This window comes from Euprymna scolopes, chromosome 13 (assembly GCF_053919585.1).
Source record: "Euprymna scolopes isolate OS-2025 chromosome 13, ASM5391958v1, whole genome shotgun sequence".
NCBI lineage: Eukaryota > Metazoa > Mollusca > Cephalopoda > Sepiida > Sepiolidae > Euprymna > Euprymna scolopes.
Genome location: NC_136494.1, coordinates 69673423 through 69686638, shown reverse-complemented (window position 1 = coordinate 69686638; position 13216 = coordinate 69673423). Strand labels below are relative to the sequence as shown.

Here is a 13216-nt window from a genome sequence, read left to right as displayed (position 1 = left end):
TTTACTTTTAGCACTTGCATAAGATATTGTTTCCCTTATGTTTCTGACCCCCAAAAACTTGATTTCGCGATGCATTCCACAGTGGCATTTATTCTACATTATGTATAGTGAAAAATGAGTTTCCTTGATTTCAATTCGGAGACCTGGAACCTAACCTTTACACGCATATCTAGACTGGACACATAATCGAGTATCAAATAAGTGTGCCTATACTGCGCATGAATGACGGAGCTAGTTTTCGTTTTCTTTGCAAAAATATTATGTTTATATTAATGGCGGGACACTTGTACAAATGATATAGCATTTTATTTCAGGACAAGAATCGGTTTTAGCCATAACTTTTACGAATATCTTGTGAATAGGCTAGTTATTCCTACGACCTCCATAATGCAGTTGACCCCCCTCCCTCCCTAAACAAGTTATCATATGTGAGATCATAATACATTCTATGAATAATTTCCACTTTACTCAAAATTTGTTTTTTGTCGGTTCATGTGAAGAGTGTGTCGCATGGGCTGCACGTGTTTCAAAATGTCTGCTAAACCATCTCTACTACTGCTAATACTACTACTACTACTGTTACTACTGTGTAGTATTTTAGTGTTTGTGTCCCACCCAGTTAATTGTAGGCTGGGTGCACACATGTAACTGCCTGCTGAATGGGAAACAGTTTTATTATTGGAATCGTTTTTTTTCCTTCAAACGTTGCTATATATTTTCCACTGCGTTTCGTACGATGTGCCCTCTCAATTTTTTCCCCCAATTCAACTCCATGGTCGCCAATGTATCTCACCCTCCTCTCTTTCGCTATAAGAACATTTGGTCAGTAGTCATGTCAGCAAGACCCTATTAATGATCCTACGCAGACACACACACACGAGGACAAAGTTAGATACACGGTTAATCTTTTAATGTGGGGACTATCTTCCAAAAAAAGGGTTGTTCTATATTTATTTATACTTTATTGAGTCAAACATCAAATTATCCTAATTTGGAATATTTTCATCTTCGCTCACCGAAAACAGAAAAGAATTGTAGTATCAGAACGAACACTACACTTTTCTCCAACCCAAAATGCCAAGAAATGCTACCAGCAAGTCGATCTCTCACGTGGCAGTTGAATATCATTTTCACGGCGAAACGCACAAGATTCAATTGTCACTTATTTTAGTCCAAGTATCCCTTTCAAAACACCTCGAAATCTATGTATTTCACACTTGATTCTGAAGTAACGTTTTCGTTGGTCTTTCAAACTCGATTCCGAAGTAACATTTTCGTTGGTCTTTCACATTTGATTCTGAAGTAACGTTTTCGTTGGTCTTTCACACTTGATTCTGAAGTAACGTTTTCGTTGGTCTTTCACACTTGATTCTGAAGTAACGTTTTCGTTGGTCTTTCACACTTGATTCTGAAATAACATTTTCGTCTGTCACGCTTGGTTCTGAAGTAACGTTTTCGTTGTCTGTCACACCTTAAGTTAAAATGACGATGATGTTGTCGATATGTAATTTCTGTTTGAAAAAAAAATGCGTCAGTCTACTACGTTTGAGATTAAAGTAGTAGTTTCGTCGATCTTTCATGCTTAAGTTGAAGATAACATTTTCGCTGGTTGCTCAGGTTTAAATTTGAAATAGTGTTTGCATTGGTTTGTCAAGCTGACTTTTGAAGTAGCGGTTTCATCGTTACATGCGCAGATTTAATTGACGTACCTGCCGAGTCTCTATTCTCGTTGAATGCTGCTACGTGTTATATAACGAATCGGCCGATCAGTTTTGGTTTTATAGTCTTTCCAACGTTCAACGAAATTTGTTTGAAAGAACAATGAAACATACTGAAGGTAAACAAATCCGATAAATATAAACAAAAAATAAATCACTCTTTTATGATATTGATGTATTTTGTGTTTTTGATTTTCGGAAACATAAGTTTAAGAGTCGCTCGTTATTGTTTGGGTTTTATGATTTTCAGTTTGAAACTGGAGCGAGGTCAAGGGGGAGAATTTAAGGAATTCTGAAATTTTTCCTTTGTTGTTTTTATCTTTTTCTTTTAACGGTTTTTTTTTTAACTGACATAACTGTTTAAAAAATTATAATATCTGTGTGTGTGCGCGCGTTTAGAGAACTGCATCGATACTGTCGGTTTCAAATCCAAACAAAGGATACCTAATAGTTGGTCGCCTACGATAAACTCCCTCCTTGTTTATGTCTATCCTGGAGGCTGAAGAGAGTCCCACAAAGGCGAGCAACTCTCTTTGCCTTGACTCGAAACTGACGGTACCCATGTTCTGATCTTTTGTAACATATCTAAGTAAACATTACGCTCTTATTTTTAGGGTTTTTTTTATTAATAACTGATCACGAAGTTAAGCAACGTTGAGTCTGGTCAATGCTTAAATGGGTGAGCATTTTGCAATTCCAGGTACTGTATGTGCTCTTCGCTTACCTCTGCGTTGTTTCCAGTCTTAGGTCTTTCTTTGTCACTGGACTCAAACAGTGCCTATTCATGAGAGGTGTGGTTAGAGACTGCGCAATCCTGTCCTTACAATCTGACACAGGAGTGTACATTGTCTCTTGAGACAAAAGAGACATCTAGCTGTATGTGTGTATGGAGGTAGAAGCTCCTCAAACTGATCTATGGTAACGCAGTTAGTAGGGAAATTTTCTTTTTTCCGATGGATTCCAACTTATCTAGGCCAAAAGTCACTCGGATTAATCCGATTCAATGAGTGTCAGTTACGAGAGGATAAACCTTGGGAAACGATTGATTAAAAATAGAACAAAAAAGGGATATGTAATCTAATATATAATCTATGCAATTATAAAACTCTGGACTGTCCACCCTTGCTTGAATCTTGTCCAATAAAAAGATGGTAACATCCATCTTTACTATTATATAAAAGTCATTGTGTGTGTGTGTGTGCGTGCGTGCGTGCGTGTGTGTGTGTGGAGTTCCGTCTTCATAGGCTCAGCAGTTTCGGAACCTATCTTTTGCAAATTTCACCCAAAGATAACTTATATTTCTGGCAGTGTTCTTAGATATGTTTTATAGAGAAATTCATCCGATAGGTATATAAAAAAAAGTCTGATCTTAAAAATAGTCTTTCTCTTTTATAGATAAAAAGGAACTTTTACAGGGAAATGTTTTGCAAGTAACCTTGCCCGGTGTAACGTAAAAAATTCTATTTTATCTATAAGAGTAGAAAGACTATTTTTAAGGTCGTCAAGTACAAATATTAGCTGACGTGATATTGTAAACAAACACGGAAGAAATTTAATGAACGACATTATCATTATTTTTTATGTTTTTGTGAAAATCGGGAAAATAATTCCTCGTAATATATAATATTCAATAGAGGATTAATTCTACAATATATACGCAATCTGTTTAATCATGTTTAACCGGGCAACACAAGGTGTCCAACTAATATATATATATATATATATATATATATATATATATATATATATATATATATTAGCCTATTACATATATTTCGTGTCACCGTATTACTAACCTGCTCTTTCCTCTACCCACTTCCTATATTTTTACCTTTTTCTTTTGTTTTTCTTACTTTCCCTTTTTTCTTTTGATTTTTTTTTATAATGATCGCTATAATTTTTTAACAATCCCCATTATCGAATTTTGGTTTCGGTTTCGATTCTAACTGATGGCACTCAAATCATTTTTTTTTGTGTTATATTTTTTAAATCATACATTAGGTACAATATAATACGAAATAATCGATAGAGAATTAACTCTAATAATAGATACGAAACCTGCGTAAATTAAAATATATTTATGCATATTTTACGACCGGGCAACGCCGGGCGTCCTTGCTAAGTATAAAATAAAATTATCTAAAATTCTTACATTTCATGGTAGCCGGACTTTTCAAAAAAGTGTAATTGATACGTGAGATAATATTTGTTGTTGCGATAAAAAAAAAAAAAAGCGTTTGGTATCATGAAACAATTGATCATTTGCCATCTGGTTTTAAGCAATAAGTTGTATTCTAGGATCGTGAGTAAATCAGCGTCCGCGTGAAATGTGTTGTAACATGATATATTTCAGACTCGACTTTGACGTTCCTGTACAAGTTATGGTGGTTGCACATATGTAAACTAGCTGACGTATGCACTAGTGTTGCGACGATTAATCGGAATATTTGAGGGAATTATAAAACTCTGCTTGGTCCATAATGAAAATAGTTCAGGTATTCAATGTCACAAGAAATTATCAGGAGGTCGCATTACATGTTATTAAAATTAGAAATCTATTATATAAAGGGCAAAAATCGATTCGATTGACTTGCCTTAATTTCAATGTTCGCAACTTCCGGTTTTGCCATGGACACAACGGCAAAGACGTTTTTTATTTGTTTTTATTTTCACCTTTTCCTCCTTCGTGTTACCGGTTCGAGCCTGCTTGCCTACTGCCACTTCTTTTTAACACCTCTCTCCACTCGGGATGCCTACTGTTGTTTGTATTTCTTACCCCGCTACTACCACTTTTTTACACCACCCCGGATTCCTTACTACACCACCTACACACAACCGAGCAACGCCGGGTATCCTCGCTAGTTTATAATATAAAAGGCAAAATGTATGTGTATGTGTTTGTATGTCTGCCAAAAACTTTCGACAACCACATCAGACCGTGACAAAATTAGTATCGTTTTAAAGCTGTCTCTTGGACGAGAAATATTAAAATGTTGGTAAAAAAAACAGTAATTCCTTCATCATCAACTGGGCCGTTTTTTTACAAGGAGGAATCACTTTTTTCCTCGATATTTTTGCAAGTCATTCAAACTTCGCGTTAACGACGTCGCATACAAGACGTTATTTCGACCGCCTGTGAACTCACAATCGCGGTGGGCGCATTCATAAGACTGTTTGCTTTTTACCACCTCCTTTTCCGTAGGAAACGCGCAGGAGCGCATTAAAGGTTCGAGCCTGCCTACTATTTCTTTTTTTTTTTTTTTTTGCACTCGCAATTTTTCTTTTTTTTCCCCATTTTTTCCCCCTTTTTTATTTTTTATTTATTTTTTTTATTTTTTTTTTTGCTCAACCAACACCCTTTCACATACCTCCACACACTTGGGCGACGCCGGACACATAGGCTAGTAAAAAAAAAAAAATAAAAGGAAGTGCTTTTTTAATATCTACGAAGAAGACTGGAAAAGGTGTGGGGATTAAGGTTTGTATTGAAATAGATTTAAAAACAAAGGAAAAGACATAAAGAAAGAAGGAAGGCAAGGACTTGGAGGATAAGAAAACAAAGATAACAATTAGATAAAAAAAAAAGTTAAAAATCAAAAAATGATTTTAAAATATAGACGTTTTAAAAAAATGTGTGTATGTATCAGGGAACAAATAAAAATCTGAAGCAAAATCAATAAAAACATAAACATGTAAAGGACCAATATTTAAAATAGACATTTTAAATGCAGTAAAGTGATAAATATTTGGAGTATGTCAAAATATTTAGGGTTGATAAGTATAGTTTCTGAAACGATGGTCTGAAGCAGCGATGTGGTGCAGTTATAAATATAGTAAATATATTTTGTGAAGATTTTAACAAATGGGGGTATTACTGTATAGGTAGTATAAGAACCAGGTTAGATAAGAACTTTAAGAGGCGGGGGTAAGTTGCTCAGGAGTTGTGATTTATGATGGCTACAGTTAATTGATGTCTCTTAAGAGCCTATCCCTATCCTTAAATTCAGTGATAGTTTTCCATTCAGAGAGAGAGAAAACAATGAGAATTTAATGATTGACAAGTTTTTTTAAATTTTCCAATTAACAACTCATATCATTATTTTTCTCATCAGTTCTCTATAATATGAAGCTAATGATGTCTTATCACTATAATTTGATTAACAAATAAACTTTTATGGCCAGTATATTTTTGTTTGAAAGTATTGCTAGTTTGTTGATGGTAGGATCCCCCCCCCGTGCTCTGATGCATAGATAAAAAAAAATATTATACAGTTCTGTTTAAGGGGAAATTCAAATGTATTCATACAACTGAAAGTTTTTTGTTTTTATTTACTGTGGTTAAATGCTGTGTTATTTAAAATTTTATTATTGTTCTTTATTATTTTTCCTAAGTTATTGCTTCAGCTATAGCTTAATTTAATAGTGTTTTTATTAGTATTTTGTGCAAAATATTACTGAGGGAGTGTAGCTTAACGATATTTAAGAATTTTTTCCTAGATTAATTTAACCATTTGATTGAAGGTAGGTGTAAACCAAATAATGTTTCTTTTACGCACTTTTTTTTGGTGTGGTCTTATTTTGTGTAAGTTAAATAAATTCTAACTTTTCCTTATATATATATATATGTGTGTGTGTGTGTGTGTGTGTGTTTTGATTTTTTTTTTTTTTTACTATATATTTTATTCAATAATCTATAGAGAATTTATAATAAATACGTAATTTGCATGGATTAGAATATCTTATTTAAGCGTATCATACAACCGGGCAACGTCATAGGGGCCTGTTAGTGTTCTTTGAAGGCGATTGTAATAAGAATTAGTTGTTACTGCCGTTTAATACGGGACACCAGCAAATAGAATAAATGACAAGCTCAAAAATTCAAAAATATTCTATCAAATTTTTATTTACCAACGTAATGTATTGAATCGAAATGCAAACACTTTATCTCCTACGTCGTTTTTTCACAAAAATTTTAAAAACATCAACGATCTAATTGTTCCAGATAAAATCCTGTTACATGTATCTTGGCATATCTATAGCGCATTTGTCAATCGCGCAATTATTTATTAAATAGATTAGAACACGTGTTGATAATGAAAATAGTTTGCGCAAATGCTATTCAAATATTCAGGAGACAACTCTCATTTCCTTCAATATTCTCCGATTCAACATTCTTGTAGGATGTTCTATTGGCTGATATTTACATGCTACCCACATCAGCATGATGTGTCACAAGGTCAGAAAGTAGGGATGTCCAGCAAACGCCCCTAAAAGAGGAGCACTTTTGGCCTAGCAAAAATTGCCTAGATATCTCCATCGACATTCCCCGGTAGCCAGCAAAAAAAATTGATCCACCCGAAAGCCCGGTGGTAAGGCCCAAGAGAGTGGACCTTCTAAGTAATAACCATGGAGGCGTACCTTAGTCCGATAGTTATTGGGCCAGTTCCCCCCCCCCCCCGCACATGTCGGGCTGATTGTCAAAACGTATTCTTGACTGGTACTTTCTACCCAAGTCTCGAAGCAGCAAGACTCATCCTGTAAGCATGTTCTAAAACGCCTCATCGTCAAAGATTTAAATCATGAAAAAAGTACAGCCATAAACATGGCTCGCAAAAAGTGGCTAAAGTTAAAATTGCAGAAATTTTGTATCCTTTTAGCTGTGTGTGACTAAACATCATCCTGTGTCCGTGTATAATTACAAGGGCTATGACAACAGCATATTCTTTTCATTGTTTTGACTCTTGAGTATATATCCGTTCATATCTTATGTTTTTATATAGACTGATATGGTTCTCGGTTGATTGACTGTGTCTTACTGTGTCGGATACTTGAGAATCAAAAGAATGAAAACAATATTCTGTTGTCACAGTCCTAATAATTTCTGTCTGGTTAGTTTGTTGTAAGACCTGGTAACTCATTATCTTAAAAGTATTATCACTGATTTTTTAACTTCTCTTTGTAGAATTTTATAGCTATTTTCTTTGCATCAGAAATCAAAACGCTAAAAACCATAAATTGAGCGCTGATTTTGCGATGAATCTGAAATTTCTGAAGTTCAGGACAGTGAAGATAGTTTCATCTGAATAAAATCGTTACAAAGCAGGATTTTTCTTTAACTCTGTAATGATCTTCCTCCTTCAGAACTGTTGTCAACAAGTATTTCTTTTATTTGTACTTGTGTAAGATTTTAACTTCAAATCATATTTTCGGCATTTCCCATCGTTATCTGGCTAAAGTTCACTTGCCATTTTTTTCCTCATGTATTTGGTTTGATCATTTAAGATTTTAGATTTGAGAGCTTAAAAAAATTGGTACGTTTTTTTTGTTGATTCTTCCATTTCCATTAGTAATAGTTTTGCTTATATTTCTTCTATTCTTTGAATAATAAAGTGTTTATGGACATTCAAATTATACTGTGCAACACTCAAAAAAGTACAGGACATCTGTAGCCATTTTTATGTGCGTAATAGCGTGGTAAATCCATTTGTCGCCTTTTTGTCGAATTAGGTACAGTTGGGTTTTTTTGTTTTTTGTGGTTTTTTTTTTTTTTTTTTTTTTTTTTTTTTTCAAAATTCTTACTTTCGTGAATTTAGCGGAGAATGATGCGATAAATTCCATCAGGATATTTCAGTGATGAAGAAACGTTTTAAATGAAAATGGAACCTTGGCATGTTGGCAGACAACTGCTGCAATATAAAAATGGAGAATGACACTCAAGAGTGTTAAAAGGACAAATATTGTTAAACTGACAATTGTGTTTTTAATTCATAAACAATTATGATTTATAGTACATGAAAACTGTGTCTAATCTAGTGACAGAAATGACAGATTTAATATCAGGATATTTTTCTTACACCGAAACAGGTCTTATGTGGCATGTTTTTATAATCTGAAATTGTTTTTTTTAATCTGAAATTGTTTTTTTTTTTTAATCTGAAATTGTTTTTTTTATTCTGAAATTGTTTTTTTTTAATCTGAAATTTTTTTTTATCTGAAATTGTTTTTTTTTTTTAATCTGAAATTGTTTTTTTTTATCTGAAATTTGTTTTTTAATCTGAAATTTTAAAATCTCGTTTGGTGTGACGTACACATTCAGCAAATCATACACACTTATATGGACATGCGTTTCTAAAAGATCAATATAATAATGTCAGGTGGGATTATGATATCAATATATGCTAATTTTTTTTTGTCTTTTTTTTTACTAGGGAGGTAATTACTTATCAAAGCCCGGAGGCCACTCTAGAATAAAGATTAAGTATTAGATAGATGGTGAGACAACAAGGTCATAGTGGGCATTAGGAAGGGCTAGATTATCTAAAAGAACGGCTCGATAGGAATTTATTCACATTGGATTTGAGGGCGACCATGTTATAGTCAACAGGGAATCGGACACGCAGTATTTTGTTCCACAGAGGGACAGTTCTAGGAAATGAAATGTTCGTTTAATTTTAGGAACAGAGAATACGGGAAGTCTTTGTGCGGCAGTTGCAGCTCAGTGTATTTGTTGCGAATGTTTTACGTGGAGGGGCCATAGTTTAGAGCTCAGTCAAGTACCTAACATAAAAGTAACGATGACAACTTGCCTTCGGGCCAAGATCAAAGTGTAGCATCTGTTATTTAGATGCTACTCCATTTCAATTTTTTGTTCTCGGTTAGTGGAGAAGAAATCTTTCACAACTGAGACAATTTTTAATATTTGTTCCTTTTCTTAACATCAGAAAAACTAACTCTGCCTTCGTAGGGAGGCAAAGTAAATAGGAACATAAAAAATAAGGATAGAGTAGAGACAAACACATAACGACTCTCCTGTGAGAACGAAGCAAGTAAAAAAAGCGAAAAGGTCTTCGCCCACTAAATTTCGAAGACAGTTTTGCATCTTTTACAAGGCAGGAAAGGATATTCTTAGGAGAACCACCCCAGATGTGGCAACAGTGCTCCATCTTAAGATGTTAAACAGAGGTTCATACACGTCTGGCCAAATCAGCAGTATTTCACTATTCTATAACAAAATAAAAACTATTAAATTAGTTGGAATTCATTATTGAGATGAGTATTATTTATTAATTTATTTTTTGCGGACTATTATCCTCATCTTTCTTAGTTGTTGTTTCACGACGTTTCGGCCAACTATTTCTCTGGCCTTCAAGGCCTATGGTGCAGTGGATATAGACGTTGAATTGTCTGAAGATAGCGGTTTCAATCCTAGCAAAAGCCGGCCAGAGGCTTATTTATGCGGTGAGACAACTACTGAAGGCAGTAATTTCTGAGGATGCAGTTAGGAGATTCAGAGTTCCTATCCCGTCGCGGTTACCACCTGACGAAGGCCAGAGGAATAGTTGGCCGAAACGTCGTGAAACAACAACTAAAAAAGATAGTCCGTAATAAATAAATTAATAATTATTAAGTACTGCGAAAAAAAAACCATCAGTGTTTTTTTTTGTTGTTTTTTTCCAAATAATTGACCTCGATGCCTATTAAGAAAGAACAACTTAATGTTCCCCGTAAATTGTTCGTCCCCACCCTGAATATATTGCTTAAATCAACATATTTGACCATTGGGTTTGTGCATAATTACCTGATTAACCTTTCTCTTTGTTTTGTTTTCTCTTCAGCCGAAGTTTCACGACATGGTGGATCGAGCGTATTACCCAAACACTGAGGTGTTGATCAGCTCTCCGTCGACAGCTAGTCCACCAGTAACCACGCCATCCCCACACCATCTCCATCCACACATACCCCAACACCAGCAACAGATCACTCCTCTACCGCCCACACAGCACCACTCTCAACACCAGCAAGCAAGCACGATATCTACGTCACACCAGCCGACATCAACGCAGCACACCAGTCAGACTCATCAGACCGTGACGGACATGGTCACGTCGCCGGCGTCGTCGTCACGAAGTAATAATGCTGGAATCTTGAGCCGGAGCATCATCAAGGAAGAAGATGAAGGCTGTGAAGACGGTTTGGTTCGGCCAGTAGCCACGCACATTCTCTCAAATGATAGTTGCCTGCGTATATTTGTTCACAGCGATTTTAAGCAGTGTGTTGACGAACATTTCCGAAAATCACTTTCACAGCAGCACTCCACTTATAGGGCAACTGGTTCGCCACAAAGTGCAGGGGGTTCGCCTAATGGCAGCAAGACCACGCACTACAGCAAAGGTAAGCACTTCAAAATATACTCGGTGAGAATGTACTTTTAACACGAAGGTCACCACTTATAAAAGCCGGAACGTCACTTCAGGATAAGGGTTAATGGGTGTATGATAGTCATCAGGACAACAGTGTAGTAACTGTTAGTAGTGGAAATTTGGTATGATTTGATTATTTAAGGGGTCGACTCAGCAAACACTTGTTTAATAGCACAGTTATATTATAACGAGGAGTAAAATCACTGGCAGCAATTTAATCGATCTTATGAAATAAAACAAGAGTTTCTAGGTGAATAAAGTTTTATAAATAATTTAAAATAGTCACTAAATTAAGAATGTGATTTTTTTTCTTTGTTACTTCTGCATTTTCGCTTTCTTTGGTGTTCAGTTTTGGTAGAGTTCGATTCGGGATAATAGAAGACAATTAAGAACACCTGAATACACTAACACCTGAATGCACCAACAGAAGACATTAATTACCAGAACATTTATTGAATTAAATGAATTTATTTTTTATAACTGACACTGTTTGTTTTCGAAAACAATTTTTGTAATCAATAAAAATTTCGTAATAAATTAAAACAACGAACAGTATATTTACAAAGGAATACGTCCATTTCCAAAGAAAATTTCGTTATAGACTCTATTTGTCCAGATTTGAACTCTTCAAAACTGAATTTAAAAATAAAGGCTAAAATGCAAAAATACTAATGTTATTTCGGGGTTTTCTTTCTAGATTAGTTGCACAAGCAAGACATAAGAATCTAGTCTATCCTATTATAAAACTCTTAGCTGGAGGGGGTGTACATGGATGATATCTTTGGCAAGGTTATTAGTAAATGATCTGTGGTGGCCGCAACGGAATCCAAATAAGGGATCTCGAGCCCACAGTCCATAAACGTAATCGCTTATGTATGTGTAACTGCAATCCGACATGACATGCAAAAGTGAAAAAAAGTAAATAAACTCAAGATATGAGCAATTGTTATTGGCTGAAATCAGAATGTAGAAATAGTAGGGACAATTCAAATCAAATTTATTAGCAAAAAAAAAATAAATAAATAACCACATGCAACAAGCCATGTAGTTAGCATTAATTAGCAGAAAATTTATTGGATTACATGATTTCTTATATTAACGAACACATTCTTCGTTTTTATTTTTATTTCTCCTTATTATTATTAGGATGAAATAAGGGGTAAAGACTCCGGAAGCCGAGAAACTAAACCGAAACGCATTCCAATCAACACCGGTTGACTACCAACGTACGTGGCATTTTGTAAACAACCAGAGTTGTTTGCTTATTCGTTTATCTATTAAGAAAATTCTGGGTGTTTATTTGTGTGTGTATATATACAAATAAACTTTCGAACAGATGCATCGAATTGAAAAATTATTTCGGTATACGGACAGGATTTGTGGCGCAATGGATAACTCTTTTGACTACGGATCAGAAGATTCCAGGTTCGAATCCTGGCAAGTTCGTAATAATTGTAACTATCGTTTTATCCAACATTTACTCATTATCCTTATCTTTGGGGTATTTTTGTTTTTTCAGTGATTTTTTTTTTGTGCATATGGGAATTTCCCATACTCCGAGTTCACAGGGCAAGCGTTAATGGTAAGACGATGTTGAGTGTACTCGATTTTGCTTGACTAAGCGTTGTGTGTGCCGGTGTAGCGCAGCTACTAGTTTTTAATATAAAGGAAAGATTTATTTAAACAAAAATGGGGATAATATATATTTTTTTATGTCGGGTGTGTTTTTTCTTGCGGGATTTCTTTTTAGCAAAACATTTTAATAACGAACGTAGAGATCGTGATTTTTAAAATGAGAATTTTGGATGTTCATCTTTCCTGACTTTGGTGAATGAAGGAGAAATTCCTAGGCACTTTTTATGTTTCAAATATTAAATGTTTAGTTTAATTTACTAAACTTTTAATAAACAAACTAAACATTGCAGAGTACAGTTTACAAACGTTTTCATTTTTTTTTTCTGAAAGTATAATCAAACAAAATAAGGTTTAACAAATGCCCAAATTTATTTAAAAATCTTTATATAACTTTTATTAAAAAAAGAATATTCTATTTACTTGCCTAAAAAGTATTTCCTGTGTGTCTTTCATGCCAAAGAAATTCCTTAAGATAGGAATCTAATTGAGATCTTCTACAATCGAATATTGATTTAGTAAACCGTTTATGATGATCCCAATAGCTTTCTAATGTCTACGTATGGGCTTGATTTATAGGATTTACAAACTAATGTGGATGGTTCAGTATGGTGGGAACTTTCCCAAATCGCGTCTTATCGTCTTATGATTTTGCACTCATCGTAT

At 34.5% G+C, this 13216-nt stretch overlaps 1 protein-coding gene across 2 annotated transcripts in view; it reads left to right on the top strand.

Moving 5' to 3' along the window:
• Window positions 1-13216, top strand: part of LOC145292064 (uncharacterized) — a 155307-nt gene that overhangs the window by 114422 nt on the left and 27669 nt on the right. For both annotated transcript variants that reach the window (XM_080138115.1, XM_080138114.1), the window contains exon 2: window positions 10334-10889. In XM_080138115.1, coding sequence (XP_079994241.1) covers window positions 10334-10889 — 556 coding nt within the window. The remainder of the gene's footprint in view (window positions 1-10333; window positions 10890-13216) is intronic.